We start from the raw sequence: 26,556 nt of genomic DNA, 5'->3' as shown, positions 1-26,556 counted from the left end.
GAGAAAATGTTATCAGATGTTTAGGTGATGTAAATGTTATCAGATGGACAACTAATGAACAATTGTTGACATATAGAAATGATTCCTGAGGTGGAGTAAAAATTCTGTTCACATAGGAATACAAAGAGTATCGAACAGATTTTCTGATAATCATGACCTTTAATTGCTCTGTACAAGATAATTGTACAGTTGCATACTGATGTATAATACGAGGAAATAAAACTTGAGGTTAGAGGCTGAGAAGTATATCAACCAAATTACATTGTAGTGTGGATGGGCATTATAACTCATTACTTCAAAAAATTTAGTTGATCATTACAGGAGGCAGAGATAAAGACCAAATAATTCAAAAGATATATCATGTTCTTGGTTGGGAAAGGTAAGTAGGAAAAGAGAAAGTGCTTTCTATGTTTATATATGAATTTAATGTAATTTTTCCTTGGAATATTTTGTGAAATTTGAAATATTATGTTGAAAACAAAAGTCAACCCAAAAAAGGAAAAAGCCATCCAATTATATTCGTATGTGTCTATATATTTACATTTTATAGTGTTTATTTTGCAAGGTGTGTCTCAAAATGTACATTATTTTGATCCAACAATTTCATTTTTGAGAAACTATACTGCAGATGTACTCATAATTATGTACAATGACATATGAATGGTTTGTCACAATAATTGAGAAGTTCTACTGGCATTTAATGAGCAGGGTTCAGGAATACAAAACATCCTGCAACAAAGAATTATGCTTGTTAATAGTACCTAAGTTGAGAGGCATTGTTAAATTCTGGGGATGCGGAGATAAACAAGCAAAGCCAAGTCCTTTATTGTTTTGTTTTGTTTTTAATATTTATTTATTTATTTGGTTGCACCGGGTCTTAGTTGTGTCAGGTGGGCTCCTTAGTTGCGGCAGTCAGGCTTCTTAGTTGTGGCATGCATGTGGGATCTAGTTCCTGACCAGAGATCGAACTCGGGCCCCCTGCATTGGGAGTGCGGAGTCTTAACCACTGCAACACCAGGGAAGTCCCTATTGTGTTTTCTAGTGAGAGAGATGGCATCTTATATTTGCTTAGTGTCTATGAAAATCAAATCAGGGTAAGGGACAAAAGGGGGACAGGAGTAGCTAATTTAGCTGGAGATCAGGGAAGTCCTATCTGAAGAGGTAATATTTGAACAAAAACTTGAATGACCTGAGGGAAGGAGCCATGCGTAGATGGAGGGGTGGGGTGAGTACATTCCAGGCAAAGGGCATATCAAGTGTAAAAGCTCTGAGGAAGGAGCAAGCCTAAGGCAGCCCAGGAATAGAAACAAGGTCAGTGTGGCTAGACAGAATGAGTAAGGGGACAATGTAGACAGTGTATCAGAGACATAGGCAGGGTTTACATGATGTCAGGCCTTGCAAACCATGGTAGAGTTTGGGTTTTATTCTGAATGCAGTGGGAAGCCATTAGAGCTTTTTTGTTTGTTTATTTGTTTGTTAAGCATTGAAGTGACATATTCACATTTATTTATGTTTTAAAACAATTACTCTGGCTGTTACGTGGTGGACTGACTATGGGAGCCCAGAAAGACTAGTTAGTAATCTCATCCAGTAAGCATAGGCAGGAGATATTGGTGACTTAGAGTAGGCATTTTGAGAAGCATTTGGATTCAGGATTTTGAAGTCTTTCCTTTCAAAAAGGAGGGAAATCTTGGTTGAATTAAGCTGTTACGGTCATGGCACATTTATTACTAGTCTTTTCTAAGTCCCTCTATTGTTTTGTTTTGTTTTTCTTATCTGTGACCTCTATTTTCCTTACTCCCTCTCCCAACTATACATGTTTCTATTGTATTTAGTATATGCCTCAGAATACATATATTATTAATTTTTTAATATGTAACGTTTTGGTGGGAAAAATATTTTAATTTTACATAAATGTTATGGTGCTATTCAGTCGTTCTCAAACTTTAGCATGCATCATAATTACCTGGAGGGCTTGTTCAAAAACAGATTGCTGGAGCCCACCCCAGAATTTCTGATTTTTTAGGTCTGGGATAGACCCTGAGAATGTATATTCTGACAAGTTCCTGTGTGATGCTGATGTACCACACTTTGATATGAATGTGACCACCCTGAGAATCACTGCTGTAGCTGTCTTTCTGTTGATTTTTGTTTTTACATCAGTGTGTTTTTAAGATCTGTCTGGGTTTCTGTCTTCTCCATAGTATCCCATAGTATACATCTATGACTTTTTAGTTCTCGTTCTCAGTGGTGGACACTAGGTTGCCTCCAGTTTCTTTCTATCATGAACACTGCTGTGAAGCACACCCTTATATAAATCCACTTATGGTCCCATGTTTTAGTTTCTCTGTGGTTTATGAACAAGAGTGGGATTGCTAGGGAAAAGGGTACCTACCTTCATATAACACTTGAACTGATTATTGTAGATCACTCTTCAGGACAGCTGTACCAGTCTATACTCCTACCAGCAGCACCTAAGGGTTCATATTTCCTCCTGACCCTCTTCCAGAATTTGGTTTTATCTCATTTTCTAATATTTACCAAAATGATAAAGTAGTATCTTATTGTCATTTCAATTAATATTTCTTTAATTACTAATGACACTGAGCATCTTCTCATATATTAGCCACTCCACCCATACAATCACTGTTAAGAGTTTCTTGTATGACATTTCAGAGATAGGTTAAGCATATACAAACATATTTGCATATCTGTTTTAAAAAATAAATGTACTTATTAAGGTACATTGCCCTTTAAGTGCTGCTTTATCTGGGTCCCACAGATTTTGACATGTATTGTTTTTATTATCATTCAGCATTTTTTAAAGAATTATCTTTAAACCCTAAGACAATGAAGCAGTATGTTTTTTGTTTCTAGTCATGTGGGATTTTTTTAGAGTTAGTATTTTGTCACTGATTCTAATTAGCGTAATTTAATTAGGGAACATAATCTGAATAATATTCATTCTTTGGAATTTATTGAGACTCCCTTTGGAATTTATTGTGGTACCCAGTAGATTTTTGTGACTATCCCATATATACTTGAAAATAATGCATTCTGTACTTGTTCACTTGTTCTCTATAAGTTTGATTATTTTTGTTTGCTTGAAGTATGATTTACTTTTGGGTCTGCGTCAAAATCTCCAGCTACAGTTATTGATATATCTGTTTCTCACAGTAGTCCTGTCAATTTTTGCTTATGTTTTGAAGCTGTATATGAATGAGATATGTATATTTTATGATTAGACTATATGATTGATTTTCATTATGCACGGATTCTGTATTTGTATATATGCCTCCCTACTAAAATTTATTTGTAATCCCAAAATCAATACACATAGTGATTTTGAGGTCCTAGGCCCTCTCAGCAGGAGGATCTAGGAGATATATATGTGTATGCGTGTATATATATATATATATATATATATACACGCATACACATATATATGTACACACACACACTATATATATATATATATATATATATATATGTAGCTTGGTTATATATAGTATGTATATATATATTATATATTATATACATATATAACTTGGGTTAATTCTCCCCCATCCCATCCTTTCTTTGTTACTTTGTTTTCCATTTCTAATACAGTTAGGCTCATTTGTTACTGTTCATATTATATTTGGGGTTTCTATCACATGCTGGTTGATTTAAATACTTATTTTGAGTAGTTTTAATACCCAAATAATTTTAATTACTGTGGTTCTGGAGGTCAATCCTATCTGAAGAGGTATGCTTTGAGAAGTGTCACTCCGGCCTCATCCCTCCTAACCTGTTCCCAGTCCCCACTTCTTTCCACCCATTTCCTCTATGCCTGCTCTAGGTAACCAGTCTCTTTAGTTTATGATTTATCTTTCCCTTATTTCTTATGCACAAATGAGCAGCTAATATATGTTTTTCTTATACCCCTTCTTTATTACATAAACAATAGATACTCTTTCATTTTGCTTTTTTCTTAACAGCGTATCCTAGAAATTGCCCCAAATCAGTTTATAGAGAGATCTTTCTCACTTTTTTTTTCATAGCTTCATAGTACTTCATTGTGTGGATGTATCATAATTTGCTCAGCCTCTCTCCTTTGTATGGTCATTTAGGTTGTTTCAAATACTTTGCTATTACAAACAACACTGCAACCTGTGTGTATGTATTTTCTTATTGTTGGAAGTGTATCTTCAGGGTAGGCTCTTAGATGTGGTCAAAAGTTAAATGTGTATGTGGTTTTGTCAGTTCTTGCCAAATTGTTTTACACCATGCAAATTATTTTTATGTAGTCAAATTTACCCATCTTTTCTTTTTTTGCCTTTGGACTTTTAGTCATTAGTTTTAAAGTTTTTCCTTACACTAAGGCTAAAGAAAACTCACCTACATGTTTTCTTCTAGAACTTGTATGGTTGCATTTTGATATTTAGATCCCTTATCCATTTGTTATTCATTATGTGAGATATGGTTCTAATTTTTTTTTTTGAAATAGCACCAGTTGTCCCAGAGACATTTATTAAGAAGCTCATCATTTCTCCAGTGATTTAGGGTGCCACCTTTCTTATATCTCAAATTTTCATATGTACGTGCATTAATTTCTGACCCATTTTATTCCACTGGTATATTTATCTACATATAGTGCCAGGACCACTATTTTAATTTAGGAAGTTTATAATATGTTTTAACCATCTTTTTCAGTGTCTTTCTGGCTGTTTCCTGGCTGTTCTTACATGTTTATTCTGCCATATAAATTTTATTATCAACTTGTCTAACTCCATAAAATAGCTTATGGTATTTTTATTGGAAATGTAATGGGTTTATAAACTAGGAAAAACTATAATCTTTTCTTTTTTCTTTGTTTTGGCTGCACTGTGCAGCATGTGGGATCTTAGTTCCCCGACCAGGGATGGAACCCTCGCCCCCTGCAGTGGGAGCGCAGAAGCTTAACCACTGGACCGCCAGGGAAGTCCCAAGAACTGTAATCTTTTAATGCTAAATCATCCTATCCAAAAACAGGGAATGTCTTTCCATTTGTTCATGTCTACTTTTGTGTCTTTCAGGAGTGTTTTTTTAACTTTTTCCTGGTATGAGTTTTATACATTTCTTGTTAAATTTATTCCTATGTAGTTAATCTTCTTTGCTGCTATTGTAAATGGAGTTTTGTCTACCATTGTGTCCCACTTACTGTTTGTGTATATGAAGGCTATTTTGTATGTTAATTTTATATCCTTGCATGTTACTGAATTTTTTATTAGTTTAGTTAGTTGTATCATTGATTCTTCTAGAGTTTATCAGGTATGCTATTATATCATCTGCAAATAGAGATAGTTTTTGTTTTTCTTTACTCATTGTTAAGCCTCTAACTGATTTGTCTAATTCAGTTGGCTAATACCTCTAGTACAATGTTGAATAGTAGTGGTATTAGTGGATATCCTTGCCTTGTTCCTGATTTTAGTGGAAATGTCTCTACTGTTTCTCCACTAAATAAAATACAGGTTTTAGGACTAAGGTATGTGTGTGGGTGACTATTGTAGAGATCTAGATATTTGGATGGAACATGGGAACAGAAATTAAGAGATTTCTATGAAGGCTACTCTCTTACATTCTTTCAAATTCTAGGGCAGGGAGTTCCCTGGAGGTGTAGTGGTTGGGACTCTGTGCTTCCACTTCAGGGGGCACGGGTTCAATCCCTGGTCGGGGAACTAAGATCCCACATGCCATGTGGCACAGCCAAAAAAAACCCACAAAACCAAAAACAACAAAAAATTCTAGGGCAACAGCACAACACACTCAAAAGCTGGAATTCTTCATGTTTCAACTTGGGACTATCAATGAGATACACCATTATAGCAAGTCATTTGAATTTGTATAAATTGTCTTTATGTGTTATTGTGATCAAAAATAAAAATTTTATCCTTGTGTTTGTCTTGTAGTGTGTGCTGTTTTTATGGAGTTTAAAGATTAATCATCCCAAAACATTGTTTCTGCTTCGAGGAAATCATGAATGCAGGCATCTTACAGAATATTTCACCTTCAAACAGGAATGTAAGTATAATCACTCCTCCAGAACTTTTTAAGTTATCCTTTAGCCAGTCCCAGCGAATTAAACACAAAGAAAAGAAACTAATGGACCTCAAATGCTTCCTGTTCTGTTTTTGTTTTTGTTTTGTTTTGTTTTCTGGTGAGAACCTAGATTCCGCTTTGTAACACTTGTTTTGAAAATAACTTTTGAGTATCCCCCTGGGTCTATAAGTAAGACATTTAGGATATTTGGAAAACGTTAAAAAGTCCAAAGATATAAATTGTCCACAATTACACCACTTAAAATTAATCACTGTTATCTCACTATTTGGTATATAGTCTTCTATTCTTTTCTGTGTACATAAAAACCTATCATTGGGCTTCCCTGGTGGTGCAGTGATTGAGAGTCCGCCTGCCAATGCAGGGGACGTGGGTTCGTGCCCCGGTCCAGGAAGATCCCACATGCCGCGGAGCGGCTGGGCCCGTGAGCCATGGCCGCTGAGCCTGTGCGTCTGGAGCCCATGCTCCGCAACGGGAGAGGCCACAGCAGTGAGAGGCCCGTGTACCGCAAAAAAAAAAAAACCTATCATGAAATAGTTCAGATATATCTATATCCATACAATCCTCCCTTGATTTCCGGGGAATTGGTTCCAGGACCCCCACAGATACCCACATCCGCAGATTCTCAAGTCCCTTATCTAAAATGGTATAGTATTTCCATATAACCTTCATATATTCTCCTGTATTCTTTAAGTCATCTCTAGATTATTCATAATACCTAATACAAATGCTATGTAAATAGTTGTAAATACAATGTAAATGTTATGTAAATAGTTGCTGGCCCACTGCAAATTTAAGTTTTGCATGTTGGAACTTTCTGGAATTTTTTTTCCCCCAAAGTATTTTAGTTCCGCAGTTGGTTGAATCCATGGATGCAGAACCTGTGGATATGGAGAGCCAACTGTATATATTTTTGCAATAAAGTTAGGCTCATAGTATATGTACTATTTAATAAACTGCTCTTTTCATGTTATGTAATAGCATTTTTCCATTTTATTAAATATTTTTTAACATGACTTTAAAATATAATATTAGTGTTTTTAAAGTATTCCATCTTATGAATGTACTATCGTGTGTGGCCAATTTAGTAGCAACTGTAGGACATTTAGGTTGATTCCAACTATAAATAATACTGTAATAGTAAAAAAAAAATTTATTATTAAAGGTAGAATTTTTTTGAAACTCAAAACATTACAAGCTGATTTAAAAAACAAAAACAGGGAATTCCCTGGTGGTCCAGTGGTTAGGATGCCGTGCTTCCACTTCCACTTCCACGAGGCCCAACTAAGATCCTGCAAAGCCTCAAGCCGTGAGGCGAAGCAAAAACAAAAACAAAAACCTCACAGATTTCTTTGACCAGAATCTAGGTACTCACAATTGGCTCTAAGTAACATGCAGCATGATGGTGACTATATTGGGCTTGTTTGGGAGAACTTGCCTCTGGACATTTGCACGTATCATCTCTTGTTTCCCCAGGTGTCTATCTGCTTAGAAGACCTACATCCTTACTTCATTCGTGTCATAGCCTCAGAGATTTTCTTCCCTGGTTGCTTTTTCTAAATTAAAATCTCATCACTTTATTCTCATACCCTACTTTTTTTTCCCCATAGCATCTATCAATACCTGAAATTTTTATATATCCTATATATATAATTTATATATTTTTAATATATTTATTTATTTACTGTCTTTCTCTTCCACCAGAATTTAAGCTGCATGACATGTTTTGTTCTCTGTTGTTTTTCCAGAACACTATCTAATAAGTCATAGTAGATGCTTAACAAATATTGGTTGAATTAAATTGTTGAATGAATGATTCTTTGTGATTTATATCTTTAGGATAGACTCTCAGAAAAGAATTACTAGGTGTCAGGGCATGAACATTTTAAAGACTTTTGGTACATACTCTAGCACTCAGAAAAATTATATATCAGTTTATACTACATGGAATTTTTGTGTTGTTATAGTGAAAGGAAAATACTGAAATAAAAAACAGAATTATACCTTTTTTTTTTTTTTTTAGAATTATACCTTTTTTGATTTCTAAAGTGTTAGTATATTCTTTATAAAATAAGAAAGGTAGAATAATCTCTTGTCTAGCTCTAAAGTCTACCTCTTTCCCCCCATAATCCTGAATATATAAAAATGCTTTGGGACTTCCCTGGCGGTCGACTGGTTAAGGCTGCACTTCCACTGCGAGGGGGCAAGGGTTCCTCCCCCGGTCAGGGAAGTAAGATCCCACCTGCCATGTGGTGTGGCCAAAAAAAAAAAAAACCTTTATTGTTCATATAATTGATATTTTGATCATGGATTTTACTTTGTGGCCTATTCAAATTTCTCTTCAGATTATCATCTTGGAGGAATATATTATATTTGAAGTTTTATTACCAAAAGAATATTCAAAGTTGAAAAAAAACTTTGAAATTTGTTTTCAGAGACTCAGTTTATTCAGCTGCCACAAAATCCCTCTACTTACAACTTGAGAATGTTCCCAATGCTCATTTTAACTCTTGTTACCAGTAGCTTCCTACATTGAAGTTAGCAGTTGTGATGACAGCCTTCCTCCTAGTAACGCCTGAAATGAAAGGTCTTTCTTATTGAAAGAAATTTTAGAGTGTGAACACTTAAAAACCCTGTGAGAGAAAAGTCAGCTACAAATGGGCAAGATATAGATCATTCCAGGCCTTGGAACTTATTGAAATAAACACTTTAAATCAGTAATTAACCAGGAAGTTTAAAACAAATTAGATCTACTGTTGGTGAGTGTTTAAATTGGTGGAAAGTACTTGAAGAGTAATTTTGGAATATCCGGAAAAATTTCTGACCCAGCAGTTTGGCTTCTAGGAGTTTATCATGCAGATTGTATCTTTTCTTTTTTTAATTTATTTATTTTTATTTTTATTTATTTTTGGCTGCGTTGGGTCTTTGTTGCTGCAGGCGGGCTTTCTCTAGCTGCGGAGAGCGGGGGCTACTCTTCGTTGTGGTGCGTGGTCTTCTCATTGCGGTGGCTTCTCTTGTTGCGCAGCACAGGCTCTAGGTGTGCAGGCTTCAGTTGTGGCGCACTGGCTTAGTTGCTCCGTGGCATGTGGGATCTTCCTGGACCAGGGCTCGAACCTGTGTCCCCTGCATTGGCAGGCGGATTCTTAACCGCTGCACCACCAGGGAAGCCCTATATCTTTATTTTTTAATACTGCATGACAAATTACCACAAATTTAGCTGCTTAAAACAGCACATTTGTTATCTCATAGTTACTGCAGATCAGAAGTCCAGGCACAGTATGGCTAAATTTGCTGCTCAGGGTCTCAATGGGCCAAAATTAAGGTGTCACCAAGGGCTGTGTTCTCATTTGGAGCTTGGTGTCTTCCAAGCTCACTAGTTGTTGGTGGTCCTTATTGACTGTAGGATTAAGGCCCCTATTTTCCTGCTAGCTGTTGGCTAGAAACTGCCCTCAGTTTCTAGAGCCCAAATGCATCTCTCTGCCTTCCTCTTCTGTGATCAGCCAGCTGGAGAAAACCCTCTGCTTTTCAGAGGCTCACCTGATTAGGTCAGGCCCATCCAGGAAAATCTCCCTTTTGCCATAATGATACATAATCATGGGAGTCTCAGCATATTTCCAAGTTCCACCCACTCAAAGGGGCACAGATTATACAAAGGTATAGGTCATTGCAGGTCATTTTAGAATTCTGCCTACCACACTATATACTCAAAAAGATAAGAAGATATGGATGTATAAGGATGTTCATTATAGTGTTAATTGTAATAGCAAAAAAAAAATAATAAGGGATAATATATCTAAAAACTGGAATGGTAGGCAGCTGTTGTAAGATCAAGGTGGATCTAGATGTACTGATATGGAGAGCTGTTCAGATATATTGTTAGGTGATGGAAGCCATTTGCAGAACATGTATAGTGTGATCTCCTTTGTAAATTAAAAATATATAAGGTGCAGAAGTAATTGGTAACAGTGATTACCTGTGGCAGGCTGGATCAGGAGGACTAGTACTTTTAATTTTTTATCTTCCCATAGGACTCCGTGAATTAGCTTTTCATCACCACTATGTAATACTATTATAACAATTTTTTAAACTGGTAACTTTCAAATTATCCATTTAGGGCCAAGCATTTAAAAGGCTTTTTAAAGCATCCCAGGTAATTCTGTAGCACACTGCTGGTTAAGAACACCTCTTCCAGAGGCTTGGAAAGTATCTCCTGTTTGTCATTTGAGAACCACTTCATCAAGTACTTTAAAAATTGGAAATATTTTGCATTGTTTTTCTAAGCCAAATATTAGGGTGGTCCTCATTACACCTCTGTTTCTTTACCTGGGAAAATTAAACAGTGCCTATCAAGCAGTTAACAAAGGCCCTGGAATGCTCAATATTTGGCAATAGATAAGTAATAAAGAAAAAACTGTGTATGGATGCCTCTGAATTAAGATTCATGTTTTTTTCGGTAGCATTCTATCTAATTCTTCCTCTTTTTTTTCAGAGTTCTTTTTTTGATTAGTATAATTGGTTCAGACTGTTTTCAGAAAATAGAACAATAGGTTTGGGAAACATTTTGAGTGTGTCATTTTGCACAGGATTTCTTATCTCAGGTTTTTCTTTGCTTTTCACAGCTTTAATTTAGTTAAACCACGTTTCTTTCTTTTTCTCTTATCGGCCAGTATACTCCTGTTTCATTCTAATGCTGCATCCGAAATGTTAATAAATCTTGGAATAAGCACACAAATTCAAGTACAATTTCAAATTTTGTTCCTATATAAGGAAAGAGCATGTGTGCCACTTTGCATGAGTGTTTTTACTGATAAGCTGATCTTTCTTAAAGGGCCACTGTAACGTTTAGAATCAGCGCCTTATAATTACTGTTAAGTGATGCTTAGTTCCAAATTGTGCAGCTGCAATCTTGTTAATATTTCTAGGAGGGGCAGGTGGAGGCTTTTCTTTTCTTATATCAAGTTTTAAAGTGCTTTATATTGCAGAGATTTTTAAAATTTCTTTCAAATCCAGAGATAATTTGAGTAGCAAAGTATAACAGTTAATTTTTGACATATCATTTATCTTTGCAAAAACATCTCTTTATTGTTATGTACTTGGAAAGCAAGAAACCTAGTGGTTTTATGATTCCATCTCATAGCTCTGGGTCCATATTTCTAATTTCTTATTTCCAAGGGCCCCTCTTTTGATGTGTAGTTAAACAGCTGACTGAAATTACAGGAGGTTCCAGAAACTCCTGTAATTTTGCTAATGAAAACAGTATTGTTATGACAGGTTGATTTTTTTTTTTGGAAATAAACAAATGTTTGCCATTGTTCATTACTTATAGTAGCAAGAGATTGGTGTGGTTAGATTGTGGTATATCCATAAAGTGAAATATTATATAGATATTAAAAAATAACAAAACTCTTCATGTAACGATATGGCATGATCTCCAAAATATGTTACTAAGTCCAAAAAATGGGAATTCCCTGGCGGTACAGTGGTTAGGACTCCGTGCTCTCACTGCCAGGTGCCTGGGTTCAATCCCTGATCCGGGAACTAAGACCCCTCGTGCTGCACAGCACAGCCAAAAAAGAAAAGTACAAAAAGGGGCATCCCTGGTGGCGCAGTGGTTAAGAATCCGCCTGCCAATGCAGGAGACACGGGTTCGAGCAGCGGAGCAACTAAGCCCGTGCGGCACAACTACTGAGCCTGTGCTCTTGAGCCCGAGAGCCACAACTACTGAGCCTGCAAACCACTGAAGCCCGCACGCCTAGAGCCCATGCTCTGCAACAGAAGCCACCACAATAAGAGGCCTGCACACTGCAACGAAGAGTAGGCCCCGCTCGCTGCAACCAGAGAAAAGCCCACGTGCAGCAACGAAGACTCAGCGCAGCCAAAAGTAAAATAAATAAAACAAAATAAATAAATTTATTAAAAAAAAGAAGTCCAAAGAGCAAGTGAAAACAGTGTACATATTCTACATTTATGTTAAAAAACAAAAGGATGTGATGAAAATGGAATAAATATACATATCTGCATATGTATGCGTAGAATATCTTTATAAAGACACCCAGGAAGCTGATTGCCTGCAAAGAGGGGGTGGAGGCACTAATTCTGAACCTTTCTTTTTTTGAACCTATTACCTTTGTTTTAAAAAAACAGTGAAAGCAAATAAAAATTAAAACAAATATATAATCACTGTTTAGACCGGGTCATGGTTTCCTGCAAATAGTGCTGACTCTCAAAATTACTTTCAAAGAATATTGTTGAAAATTTTGTTTTGTTAATGTTATATTATTGATACTAGTTAGAACTTGTATCAGTGTGATCCTATGACTGAGGTGCATGTTTCCTTCATTGTGGGATATATCTTACAATTTATCATGAAAATAAAACACTTGAGTCAGCTAATTTAACCTTTGGTAATTATATATTTGGCTCTTTAGATTCTCCTACTAAATATTTAATTTAAAAATAATGATTGGGAGGAGTATTGCATCATGTTAAGAGCATGAACAGGTTCTAGTTCTGCCACTTACTAGTTGCAGCTTTGGACAAGTGAGCCCAGTTTCCTCAGCTTTTTATTTTTATTTTATTTTATTTTTTTTTGCGGTACGCGGGCCTCTCACTGCTGTGGCCTCTCCCGTCGCGGAGCACTGGCTCTGGACGTGCAGGCTCAGCAGCCATGGCTCACGGGCCCAGCCGCTCCGTGGCACGTGGGATCTTCCCGGACTGGGCCACGAACCCGCATCCCCTGCATCGGCAGGCAGACTCTCAACCACTGCGCCACCAGGGAAGCCCTTCCTCAGCTTTTTAATGAAGATTATGTACCTACTTCACAGGGTTTCAGTGAGGATAAAATAAGGTAATTTTATTGGTTAACACTTATATAGAACCAACTTTGTGTCATACATTATTCAAAGCATTTTACATATGTGAATTCATTTAATCCTCACAGCAACCTTGTAATGTAGGTGGGTATTATTATTAGGCCTATATTATAGATGAGGAAGTAAAGGCACAGAGAGTCAAGTAATTCGTCCAAAGTACTATTGCTAGTAAGTGTCGGAGCTGAGGTTCGAATCCAGGCAGTCAGGTTCCAGACTCCATTCCACTGTGTTGAACACTTAACTCACTGATGGCACAGGTACACTGTGAGCCTTCAACAGATTTCAGAAATAAAGGTGATATAACAATAAATATTACTATACAAGGATTATATATCCATCCTAGAAAATACAGCTAAACTAAGTCATCTTCAGTCTAACCCCTCGGAAAATAAAAATGTTGGTATTTATATACATATTCATAAACTTTAAGAAAATTAAAATGGTAACATTCTGTAACCCATTTTGGTTGTGCGCTTTGTTTAATTTGATTTGTGACTTCCTGTTTTAATTTACAAAATGGGTTAGGACACTGTATTACTTTCTGTCTTTCTCCAGACTTGGTAGTCTTCTGGAAGTAGGCTAAGGAACTCTTTTGAGTCATTCTTTGGGTTGAAAGGCATCTTATTGATGTAAAATGGTATTTGGAGCATGAATTAATAACTAATTAAAATCCCTGCCTATATGCAACCTTAGGACTCTTACAAAGGAATTCCTTATTGATGTTGGCAACAGGGGGAACTCTGGCTCCATGGATTTACAGGAGAAAAAGTCAATCACTGGCCACAAATGAAAGGGTTTTTTTCCCTTGATTTTTTTTCCTTTAACACACTTTTTGGCCAGTGCTGGGTCTACTTCAGAGATAGCCAAGCATGTAGTGCTCAGATACAAAGCAGAATACAAGGATGTAATTGCAAGGAGATAGAAAGATGCAGAAGACATGGCTCTTATTAACTTGGATGTTAATAGAGTTAGCATATATTGTGAAATAGATTATCTTAACTGCCTTTGTGGTAATACAGAATGCTCTAAAAGTTTATAAAGGAACTCACAGCCTCCCTTAATGCCCTCAAATCCTGATCAGTATTGGCAGTAGACAGTCTTCACCTTCTGGGATGAAGCACCTTAAGTGTGGTCCACTGGTTACACCTTCCCTTTAGGGATCTCTCTCCAGTCATTCCTGCTACCCATGTACTGCACTCTGGCCCAAATCTGGACACATCACCCTTCACATTATTCCCCAAAGCCTTGCCAAGACCAGGCTCTGATACTTGAACATGTCTTTTCTAAAAGCATGGAGATTACAAGAAGAAAATAAACACAGAAATAATTACCAACTAGATAATCTGACTCACTTGCTATAGCATTGTTCTCTGGGGCCTGTAGGCTTTGTTTCATCTTCACAGAATCTTGGAAGAGAAGGAGCTCACAGTTCTGTAGGGCTGCCTGCCTGTATAACTTGTGGCCGTCTCCACCAGTATGCACCTTCTAGCATATTGGCTTTTTGAACCCAAGGCCAAAGAAGAAAACATTCCCTTTCTCTTTAAACTAAAGCCATCTGCCAACTACTATTTCATGACCTGTTCTTTTTAGATAATTGTGGAAGCCAACCCACTGTCTGCCCACTGGAGTGTTTTTTTGTTCTGTAGCCTCAAAATGACAACCACATCAAAATACAGTTCACTGAGATGAACATTTTTACATAAAATAAAATCAGGACATAATTTGCTTGAAGACCTTAAAAATCATGAGCAAAAATATTATTGACATTTTATTGATGACGCCTAAAACTTCAGTTTCTATTTATGTATCTTCAATACCACCAGGAAGTCTTTTTAGACCCAATTCAGACTCACAAGAGACCATGGGGCATACATGGCGTCCATCCTAGAAGAGTACAGTTCAGGAAGGGCAGCATCAGGCATCCCTTTTCATGGAGTAGTCGTCATAGAAGTACATGCCGCAGTCTGGAGCTTTTCTGCCTTTTGCCTCCATTTCTCCCACCCTCTCCTAGTCACAGCTCAGGTGCAAGGAAACAGTATCCACATTGGGCAGATTAGGGAGCCACCCTGGCTTAGAAACCTCATGCATCACAAGTGCCAGTATCTCTTGTAAAAGCTTTATTGGCATAGCTTCTAGGATCCCACGAGGGACATACCTTACGAGTCACCGCACTCAGAGAAGCCCAAAGCTATAGCTTCTGCCAGGTAATTGGGTAATTTTTACCATAAGAAATGTTGCCTAATAACACAGCTGATTACATTCACCTTATCAGGTTTCCAGGACAACAGAGCTAGAAAGTTAATCCAAGGTCACACTTGTAGAAAAAGAGGGAGATTTTGTTTGCCCTTTATCCACAACTTTTCAGAAATATCTGTACAAAGATGATTGTGTTTTCAAATTTGCCTGTAACAAATGGCTTTGGAGTAGCTTCATAATCAACTGGCATATATCCTTTTTTCATGTATGATAAATTTTAACTCTCTTCCTTTGTTTTTCCTTTTTTGATAGGTCGAATCAAATATTCTGAACAGGTGTATGATGCGTGTATGGAAGCATTTGACTGTCTTCCTCTTGCTGCCCTCTTAAACCAGCAGTTTCTGTGTGTACATGGAGGAATGTCACCTGAAATTACTTGTTTAGATGACATTCGGAAAGTAAGTAATCTTTCATTAGTCTCATGGAGTAAATATGCTTTTAATTTTGTTTTTTATTACAGTCAACTAATTTGTCTTTATTGCTGAAAATTTTTAAATACAGATAATTAAAAGTAAGAAAATGGAAATCACCTGTGATCTTGTCATTGGGCAATAACTACTGTTAACATTTTCCTATATATCTTCCAGAAAATGTCTAATTTTTTTAAATAAATTTATTTATTTTATTTATTTATTTTTGACTGCATTGGGTCTTCATTGCTGCGCACGGGCTTTCTCCAGTTGCAGCGAGCGGGAGCCACTCCTCGTTGCAGTGCACAGGCTTCTCCTTGCGGTGGCTTCTCTTGTTGTGGAGCACGGGCTCTAGGCATGCAGGCTTCAGTAGTTGTGGCATGCAGGCTCAGTAGTTGTGGCTCGCAAGCTCTAGAGTGCAGGCTCAGTAGTTATGGCTCACGGGCTTAGTTGCTCCCCAGCATGTGGGATCTTTCTGGAGCAGGGTTCAAACCCATGTCCCCTGCATTGGCAGGCAGATTCTTAACCACTGCTCCACCAGGGAAGCCCAGAAAATGCCTAATTTTTAACGAAGTCTGTGCTTTTACCAGCTAGAAACATATTTTGAGTATAACCCTGAAACTTTAAATTATGTAGCAATAGGAAGGAAGAAAGCCAGGGTTCTAATCCCTGTACTGCCATTCATTGTGTAACCTTTACCAAATCACTTAACCTCTTAGATTTTCTTCTCTGTAAAATGAGGACGTTGAAATGGATGGTCTGAGGACTCTCCCTGCTCTGAAATTCATTGACTTTGACATTTCAGATGATAGAGTTTAATTGCCACACTTGCCTTAGTTGGTAATTGTGATTTTCAGGATTATGTATCTTCATGACTAAAAAAAGGTGATCAGTCTTTTTTCATTTATATTGTTCTACATCACCATCTTCTCTTCTGTACCTTGTATTCTCTTACGTCTCTTATATATGTACTGAAACTAAAAAATTTTCTGTTTGTAAAACTTTTCTCTGAATTAAAGTTACTGTCCTCAAGGTAAGAGGGTGTATGCCTGTATGCACAGCCTTTTCTGCTGCCGTGTTGTTATTAAATAAACATTTCTCTTTTACATAGTAAATATTGAATTTTACAATTCTGAATCAATTGTATTAATATAAAGCTCCCCTTTCACTTAGTAGAGGTTCTCTTCTTGGCGTTCAGTTATCCTAGTTACTTGTTTTCTCTTGGCTTTCATGCGTTAACCAAAGCAGCAGTGACTAAAGGCTTGAGTTAATAACTTATATTGAAATGCCTCCACTGAATAGAATGGAAAGGATGAAAGCCTTTTGCAAAATAAAACTAGCATTCTTTAAAATAAAGAAATCTCCATTGGAATGAGATAAACAATGAACAGAACCACTCAAAACCCTTCCTGCTGTCATGGTAACATTGGCTCACCTAGGCAATTGAAATAAACTTTACAGGGTCTTTCTGATAAATAGTATGTTTCTATAGTGATTGATTTCACATTCAAATTAAATGAGCACCGCTTTTAAGATTAGGATGTAAGGAGGTCCTTTTCTACTATAGGGATAGGGATATTTATTAAAATTTAATACCAAAAACAAATAAAAATTGTATCTACATTTATTAAATGTTCATTTTCTTCCTAAAGGAAAATTCTTTAGGGGCTTACCGCCCACTCTCCTAATACATTCTTATGGGTGGAAAGGTGTTTTTTGACCCATACCATTTTCCAAAAGCTCTTTTGCTTTCATGATTTTTCTTCTTTTGGCTTTTACGTGTCTTCTAGTTAGACAGGTTTAAAGAACCTCCAGCCTTTGGGCCAGTGTGTGACCTGCTTTGGTCTGATCCCTCAGAGGATTATGGCAATGAAAAGACCTTGGAACACTATACCCACAACACGGTCCGAGGGTGCTCTTATTTTTACAGGTAAGCTAATCCTCAGTTAGAAAATTAGAAAAAGGAAATTGTAACATATTTTATCAAATTATTTTTAACTACATATTTTGTATCTTGAATTTGTGTCGCTCAGGGACTTCTATTTAATTTTTTGATTAATTGAAGGCAGAAAACTCTTGTTTGTTTTGTTTTTTATATTTTACTAGGTATTATGCCCTAATAAGTGTAATATACTGAACACGACTGAATAGAACATCTTGCAGTGCTTAAATATTGTTGTCTGACTTTAAATGATCTAGATTATTTGTTCCCAAACATCATCTATTGACTTTTTTAAAAATAAAGATTTCTTGGCTCTTCCCTCAGAGATTCTGATTCAGTAAGCCTGAGACAAGGGAATCCTGTTATTTTTTTAGAAAGCTCTCCAGCTTTTGGAACCACCGGTATTGGCAAAGATATAAAAAGAACAGGACATTGTGAACTAAGCCCAGGACATTTCCTGGAAGTTGGTTGTTGTCTTAAATCTCATATGTGAGCTTTCATTGTGCTTTGCCACTCCAAATTAGGGAGATTCAGGGAAGTTTGAAGCCTGAATTTTTTAAAAATCCAAATATTTTATTCTGATAAATAATACCTGTATTTAGTACCCTGAAAAATCTTTGATAATTGCCTAAGATAATGCATTCATTAAATGAAATCCTGCACACAAAAGGAAGCCTCAGTTTTGCCATAGTTTTAACATTCTTCTAAGTAAACTTTTTTCATTCCATTCTGCCAACTTTAGCAGTGACTAATATGATGAAGTCATTTAAATTTTACTTCTCTTTACATTGCTTAAAATAAGGAACATAAAACTTTTTTATTTTTAGCACATTATAAATTGGTACAATTTCTATGGCAGTGAGCTTGACATCTCTCAATTATAAATGACCATGGCTTTTGTTCCAGAATTTCTACTTCTAAAATGTAATCCTGTGGCTATACAGTCAGTCCTCATTATTCACGAATTCTGATTTGCAAATTTGCCTACTTGCTAAGATTTATTTGTAACCCTGCAATCAATACTCACAACACTTCCAGTCATTCACAGACATTCAAGTGTACAGAGCAATGGAAAATTTGAGACACCCTGTGCACGTTCCGGCTGAGGTAGAACGTGCAGCTGCTCTGCCTCTTGTTTCAGCCTTCATACTGTAAGCAAGTATTCTTTTTGTGGTCTATTTAGTGAAACATTTCCCACATTTTTTGTTGGTGTTTTGCTGTTTAAAATGGCCCCAAGCATACTGCTGAAGTGCTATCTAGTGTTCCTATGTGCAAGAAGGCTGTGATGTGTTATATAAGCTCCATTCAGGAATGAGTTATGGCACTGTTGGCCATGAGTCCCATGTTAATGAATCAACAATATACATTAAACACACATAAAACAAGGTTATGTGTTGATTAGTTGACGAAAACATTGTGACCAGAGGCTCACAGAACCGTAACCCTGTATTTCCCCTAGGAGCAGTCGTTCAGTATTCACTAACTCAGTTTTTGCAGCAACTTTATAGAACACAGCTACTGCAAATGATAGGAATCAATTGTACTTGAAAACGTGTAAAATGCATGTACAAGTTTTTCATTGTTGCATTATTTATGATGATGGTTTTAAACAACCTAAACGTTCAATAGGAGACTAGTTAAATAAATGCTTGTACATCCAGACAATGGAATGTACCAGACAATGCAATGAGGCTGTTTTTTAAAAATGAAAAAAAGAAAACAAATCCTTTATATACTGATTGGAATAATCACTAGTGTAAAGTGAAAAAAAAGACATAGTAAAAAGCTATGTGTACCGTCTGATGACATTTCTAAAAGGGGGAGTGTGCATACGTGTGTGCATAATTGCTTGAAATTGAATATGGTATCTCTGAAAGGGCACTCAAAGAAACCAAGAACATTGGTTGCTTCCAGGGTAGCTGGAAGATAGAGGTAAGATGGAGGGAGACATTTCACTGTATAACTTTTTATATCTTTTAATTTTATGCCACGTGAATGTGCAGCCTATTTTAAAACTTACTTTTTCTAGTGAACATAATAAGAAACAAAGATTAAACATAAATTAAATAATTAACACTTGGATAATTCCAGGATAATTTTGTATTCTCCAGTTCTTCGTATCAAACATTTGCCATTCAGAAAGGTACTAGTGCTAAAAGAATACGACAGGAGAGATGCAAATATCACACCTTTCATTTGAATAAGGTTGGATATAGTATTTGTATTTGCTCCTGAAATATTCCTGCATAATATCATCTTGATATTGATATTACCTGTGAAGCTATAAGTAGGTTCTTTATCTTTTCTAACAGTTTGACAATTTGAAAATTGTGTGTTCAGTTTTTAGCACCTACTACACACACACACACACACACACACACACATACACTGCTGTGATACTTTTTTTTATATCAAGATACCAAGAAAAGTTTTGGTGTTGTATTATTATTGTGTGGGTTAAGAAAAAAAAAAAAGGTGGGGGAACTCTGCTTCTGTCCTAGGGTTGTCTGTTATCTGTGTCCTTGATCTGGAATGAGGAATATCAGTGACATGGAAAAACGAGAGTGATGATTGCTAAGCTATTAATAAAAGTTCAGTGGTAATGAAAACCTATAATTTTGAAACAAGTTCAACTCATTTCATCTTGACTTTTCCCCTTTCTCCTATTAAAAAACAAGTGTTTTAATTCTGGATTTGTGTTTTCTATTTTCTTTTTCAGTTACCCTGCAGTTTGTGAATTTTTGCAGAACAATAATCTGTTATCAATAATCAGAGCCCATGAAGCCCAAGATGCTGGGTAAGTTATGTTAAAACTGTACCATGACTTCCCTGGTGGTCCAGCGGTTAAGACTCCACATTCCACTGCAGGGAGGCACGGGTTCAATCCCTGGTCAGGGAAGTAAGATCCTACTTGTGGTGTGGCGTGGCCAAAACCAAAAACAAACAAACAAAAACAACCAACTGTACTAAACAGCACTGCAAAGTTTTTGCCTTTAACATCAAGACAGACGGGCTGTAATTTCTCTTCCAGGTATCGAATGTACAGGAAGAGCCAAACGACAGGCTTTCCATCACTCATTACTATTTTCTCTGCCCCCAATTACCTAGATGTCTATAACAATAAAGGTAAAGGAGACCAGCAATATTTGAGTTTGAATTTGTGAGTGAGTATATGTGAGCTCTAGTTGAATATGTATGTGCATAGGTAATTTTCTGAATATATATAAATTTTAAATAAGAAAAAAAAGGGTCTTAATTGAAAGAAAGGCCAAGAAACTTAGAATCTGGGCTTCTGCTTGGTTTTCATCTCCTAAGGATTATTGGGCTCTTTGTGAGTATAAATAATGATTACAATAGGTCTGATTTATACTACTGAATCAAAATATAAGAAGAATAAATTACTTCAGGTTCAGGTTAGAACAGTCAGCATAAATTATTGGTTTTGGTGAATTTAATTTATTTATAACAGTACTACCTCAATAAAATGTCACTGTTTGGTGTTTTAATGTCTGTCTGTTAAGCTGTTTTTGCTCTTAAGAAATAATACTGTTAGAATGAATACTCTACAAAAAGTCAGAAAAATCTTCATTTTAGTCCAAGCCCTGCCAGAAACTAATAGTGTGACTTTAGGTAAGTCATATAATCTTTCTTAACCTCAGTTTCCCATAGAAAAAAGATAATTGGATATACACATGCCTTTTGATCCAGAAATTCTACTTCTAAGACTTTTAGTCTATTTTAGTCATTTTTAAAAATTTAACTTTTATGATTCCTAGTTCATAAGTTTTGTATCAGGGCAGTGGTCTACTTAAAAACCTCCTCTGTAACATGCCTCTGTAACTATTTTGCCGTATGACTATAAAATAATAGAACTTTTAAACAAACATGCCAGAACAAATATATCCAAGTGAGTATTGTCCCTTCAAGGTAGTTACCTTGGGAGGTTATACACTTATTCCAACAATGCTGCCCATTGTTCAAACATTTTTGGAACTCCTCTTTTGGCATTGCCTTCAGAGTCTGCGACACATTCTTTTGATTATCCTCAATGATGGGAAATCTTCGTCCTTTGAGGGTGGATTTGATTTTTGGAACAGCCAAAAGTCATTCGGAGTCCAGACTGATGAATAAGGTGAGTGATCAAGCTAGACGATACCGTTTGGGGTCAGGAACAAGGTATGATTATAAGGTAATGAGACTGGTTTTTCTTGTGTTGCTTATAAAATGGCTCTGGAGGCAATTCCAAAAGAGGAGTTCCAGAAACGTTTTGAGTGATGGCAGCATCTTTGGATTAAATATACGGTAAGGCAGCAAGGTATATTGATAAGAGCACTGAGCTAGGAGTCCGAAATCCTAGTCTAGTCCTGCTTCACTTTTAAATTCACAGTTAATGAGATACTTAACTTCTCTGAGCCTCAGTTTGTCCTTAAAATAACTGTGATATAGGCTTGTTAGAGATAAGTTGGAATAATCAAAATGAATATTAAAAGCATTGGTCAAACTATAAATTGCTCTACTACTATAACACTCTACTGTTATTGTGGCTGGTGTGATTACAGCAAAGGACCACACTCATCTGATATATAAGGTCTGGTGTGTTTGTCGTTGGTGGTTTCTTAAGTCTCATTACTTTATAGTCATATCTTGTATATGCAGTTTGGGAGAGAAGTTTAAAAGAGGCCCACAATATATTTACTACTTCCTCTATTTCAGAGTAGACTATGAAATGGCACATCTCATTTCAATCTGTTTTGGAACAGTTATCTCTGAATGTCCTTAGTGACTTGCTGTCCATTTTAAAAAGACATTTCTTTGACTTAAATTCTCTTCCAGTCTTATATTTTCTTTTTGCTACTTGTCAATCTTTCCTGAGTCAGCTATCCTATAATACTCTGCTTCTCCCTAACTCCATTCTTTCTTATTTCCTTTTTCCTAATATTTCCAATACATTAGAGACTTAGTTTTTGTTCTTGTTTCCTCCCTTATGAATGGTATGTGCCACTTATGTTGTCAAACTTCCTCAAGGACAGTGTCCCTAGTCCTCTTATCTATGATGAAGACTTTCCCTTCTTACTTCCTTTATTAACCTTACTATTAAAAGTGTCTATTGAGGGAATTCCCTGGCAGTCCAGTGGTTAGGACTTGGCGCTTTCACTGCCAGGGGCCCGGGTTCAGTCCCTGGTCGGAGAACCAAGATCCTGCAAGCTGCACAGCGTTGGGCAAAAAAAAAAAAAAAGTGTCTATTGATTGCCCAGTGGATTTATCAGTGTGCTAATCTGAAACATGTCATCTAAATCAGCAATCACTTTACTAGCTTACTAACTGCCAGTTCATTCTTTGCCATATTCTAATCTGGTCTTGTTCTTGATTATTCCTTTAGTAAACTGTTAAAGTCACAGTTGATTCTGAGTTTTTTGTTGGCTTTGACATAATTGGTAACATACTTTACCTTGAAACAATCTTATTTTCCTTGGTTGTTTCTTAACCTTTGGCCGGGGGGAGGGGGGCATGTGGCATCTAAAATAATCTCTGGTGGTACTCAGTTATTCACCGCACAAGTACCTCTTTTCTTGAAAAAGGCAACTCTATCCCCCTTTCCTTCTTCTCTTTCTTTTACTGTTGTTTTTCTTTCTTGTATATTCTTTAGACTTATTGGTACCAACAGGCATTTCTTATTCCACTGGTTACATGAAAGACCTTTAAGTCATGATTTTTAAACATCTCTATTTCTATTTTTGTGTCCACCTCCCACCTCTTTTTCTTGTGTAGATTGAGGGAGTTGTTGAATATTTACATATTCATCTAACCTAAGTAAAATACATATACTTGAAAATAATGGGACATGTACATTGTAACCAGTATTAGAAGCTTCTTAAAAGCTGAAAATCCTATTTTCATATATTTTCTTTATAATCTATGGTGTACATTTTAAATATCCAGTGACTTTAATTTTGAGAATACTAGGCTATCCTGCAATAAGCAAAGAGACAGGAATCAGGAGATGACCTATAACTGTCATTTCTAGAGAACTATTATACCCTATTCTATTTATGATCGTAGTAAGAATAATTAAGAGAATAATGCAAACCACGTTGCATTCTGGTGATGAAAACTAAGGGACTGAATTTTAAAAAGTTTTAAATATAAAGAAAATCAGTTTGGTACCAAAATATATATATGAACTGGTTAATATTAAACATTTATAGAGTGTGAGCAATATACTAACTGTGTATAGGAGAGACGGGCATTTTTTTCTTCACATACTGTATGCAGAGATGATTTAATCTACTTTGAACCTTATTAAATTGCTCCAAGTTTACCATCTATCTGTATCCCCCACTATGAATTAATAACTGCTATGTTATAAACTCCTAAAAAGTTTATAAAATCTTTGGCTCTGGCTAATGACTAGGAAAACAGGCTGTGTTCATTTAATGAGAAGTGTTTGCCCTCAGAGGAAAGTTGTAATTGTAACCACTTGGCCTATAAAAGGGAAATTATGATGAAATTTTTCTCATGTGGAATCTGAGATTTCTATAGATAGTTACTGTGCAAGACCCTTTGAAGTTTCAGAGTTTAGTTTCTTTTGTACTTTTATTATATATAAGAGCTCTTCAGGTAACTTTGTTTCTTGGGATAATTCTTAAAAGAATGAACTATATAACATGCTTTAAGATTTTCCATCTGTCTTGAATTTATAAATGGAAAGTAAGTTCTTGAATTCTGTGTAATAGGTACACAGCTGTACAAAGTGTACCAGTTGCCATGTCATTTTCCTCTGTGCCAGACTTTCCTCCTTTTTCCTTTTTAGCTGCTGTGTTAAAATATGAAAACAATGTCATGAATATCAGGCAGTTTAACTGTTCTCCACACCCATACTGGCTTCCAAACTTTATGGATGTTTTCACGTGGTCTTTGCCTTTTGTTGGGGAAAAAGGTAAGAGAACTGAAGCATCTGGACCATCAATTGTCCTAACTAGTGACTGAGCACCCTTATATTTGCATGAGTCCCCTGATGGTTCAGAAATGTTTTTCTTAAAGTTATCAGAAATGTTTTCTATTTTCATTGTTCTCTACAAAGATGTTTAAGTGGTGCTTAATTGGTTTTTAAATTGTAATTCTAGTTGGTTATGCTTTTCTTATTCTAAATATCAATTTAAAATAGCTGTCGTCCTATAATCAAGATGTTAAAATAACATAAGTAACAATAAAATAACCATTCCTTCAGTGATTTCTGCAGTGATAAAGAGATTTAAATAGGAATTATTTTTCTTGGAATTTTATTTGTGCAGCTATACAAATAAGCTATGCAAATATATAAGCCTGTTGTACATAGGCCTGGTGGCTTAACTTCTTTGTAAAATGGGAGGAAATCCTTTCATATGTATATCAGTGAAGAAAAGGCTCTGGCAGCAGTCTAATGAGATCAAGTAGTAGTTATGCAATGGAATCTTCAAAGACTCCATACTTTAACTGGAGCAAATAATCTCCCCCAAATCTATATAAACTTGAAGGTCTGCATTTAATGCTGTTCCTTACAGCTACTCTGAATAGCAAAATGACAAATCATTTTTATCTATGTTTATTTAACATGTATGTTTATATATCCACATCATTTTAGAGAAAGTACCTTATTAATTATATAAATTTTGGGTTATTTTGTCTTATCATCTAGTCACAGAGATGCTGGTTAACATTCTCAACATATGCTCTGATGATGAATTGATTTCCGATGATGAAATTGAAGGTAAACTTGCCTTTTCCTCCTTTGAATCAGAAATGAAGAAGTTTTGGTTTTGGTTTTAGTGTGTTGTGAATAATTTTCTTTGTCTAATTAAAAAAAGAATTCTGCTCATTGTAGAAAAAATAAAATTTGAAAAATACAGGAAACCATAAATAAGAAAAAAATGTCACCCATAATCCTACCATCTCATAGATATCCACTGTTAACATCTTGATATAAATACTGTATTAGTGTCTTTTTTTCCTCTTTTTTCTTTTAAACAAAAATGAAGTCATGTGATAGTTTCACAAACATTTCCTGGGTTTTTTGTAGACTACTTTTTAATGGTTACATAGTTATCCATGTCAGTCATTCTTTGTTTTATCCAATCCCCTGCTGTTGGATATTAGATTTTTTCCAAATTTTCTTTTAAAACCCCACAGTTTTGAAAATTTTTATAGATAAATCTTTACCTGTTCTGTTCAACAACCAATGTTTATTATATGCCTTATATGTGCCAGCAATTGTATAGGTCCTAAGTGGTGGGAAAACAAACAAACAATGCATATGAGTCAAATATTGATATGTGGTATGAAAGAAAGGAAAACAATACTAGGAAATGAAAATTAACACTTTCTTCATTGTTTCCATAGGATAAATTTCTAGAAATTGAAAATTTGTGTCAATTAGTACTTAACAGTTTTAAATTGGATACAGATGACCTAGAAAAGCTATAACAGTTTACATTTTGTGTATGTGATACATACTTCACAGTGTTCTCTCCAATACTATTTATTATAATTTTTATAGTCTGCTGTTTTTTTAACTTAAATATTTATTTTTATGATGACTAATGAAGTTTTTTTCTTGTGTTTATTGACCACCTTTATTTCTTTTTATGAGTTGTCAATTCATTTATTTTGCCCACTTTTCTACTGTTATGTGCATGTTTGTTTGTTTTTCTTCTTGTTGGCCTGTGAGCAATATTTATATAGTTACATTTTGTTGTATGCATAGCCAAGTATTTTTTCCCTAATATGTTTCAGGAGGTTTGATTTTAAAGATAGATCCTAACTTATCTGAGGATGCAGAAGATTCTGGAGAGATGGTAGCACCTTAGCACAAACCTCTGACCGTCTCATTCTCCCCAAGCTCATGCTAAGGTGATTCACTCAACTGTTAGGATGAGCTATGTACATAGTGGAGAAAGCCTAGCTTACTTTGAGAATATAGACGAGAGTCCTATACATACTTATGCTTCAGATTCCACATTGA

General features: G+C 35.8%; 1 protein-coding gene across 1 annotated transcript in view; it reads left to right on the top strand.

Annotated features, from left to right (window-relative positions):
• PPP3CC (protein phosphatase 3 catalytic subunit gamma) overlaps positions 1-26,556 on the top strand; it is a 90,565-nt gene that overhangs the window by 46,518 nt on the left and 17,491 nt on the right. Inside the window, exons 4-10 of the mRNA XM_065878356.1 lie at positions 5,931-6,042; positions 15,459-15,604; positions 17,407-17,546; positions 20,278-20,355; positions 20,590-20,684; positions 24,370-24,495; positions 25,234-25,305. Coding sequence (XP_065734428.1) covers positions 5,931-6,042; positions 15,459-15,604; positions 17,407-17,546; positions 20,278-20,355; positions 20,590-20,684; positions 24,370-24,495; positions 25,234-25,305 — 769 coding nt within the window. The remainder of the gene's footprint in view (positions 1-5,930; positions 6,043-15,458; positions 15,605-17,406; positions 17,547-20,277; positions 20,356-20,589; positions 20,685-24,369; positions 24,496-25,233; positions 25,306-26,556) is intronic.

Source organism: Phocoena phocoena, chromosome 6 (assembly GCF_963924675.1).
Source record: "Phocoena phocoena chromosome 6, mPhoPho1.1, whole genome shotgun sequence".
NCBI classification, from domain to species: Eukaryota; Metazoa; Chordata; class Mammalia; order Artiodactyla; family Phocoenidae; genus Phocoena; species Phocoena phocoena.
Note: the sequence above shows the minus strand (reverse complement) of the source record. Positions and strands in the feature narration are given on the sequence as shown.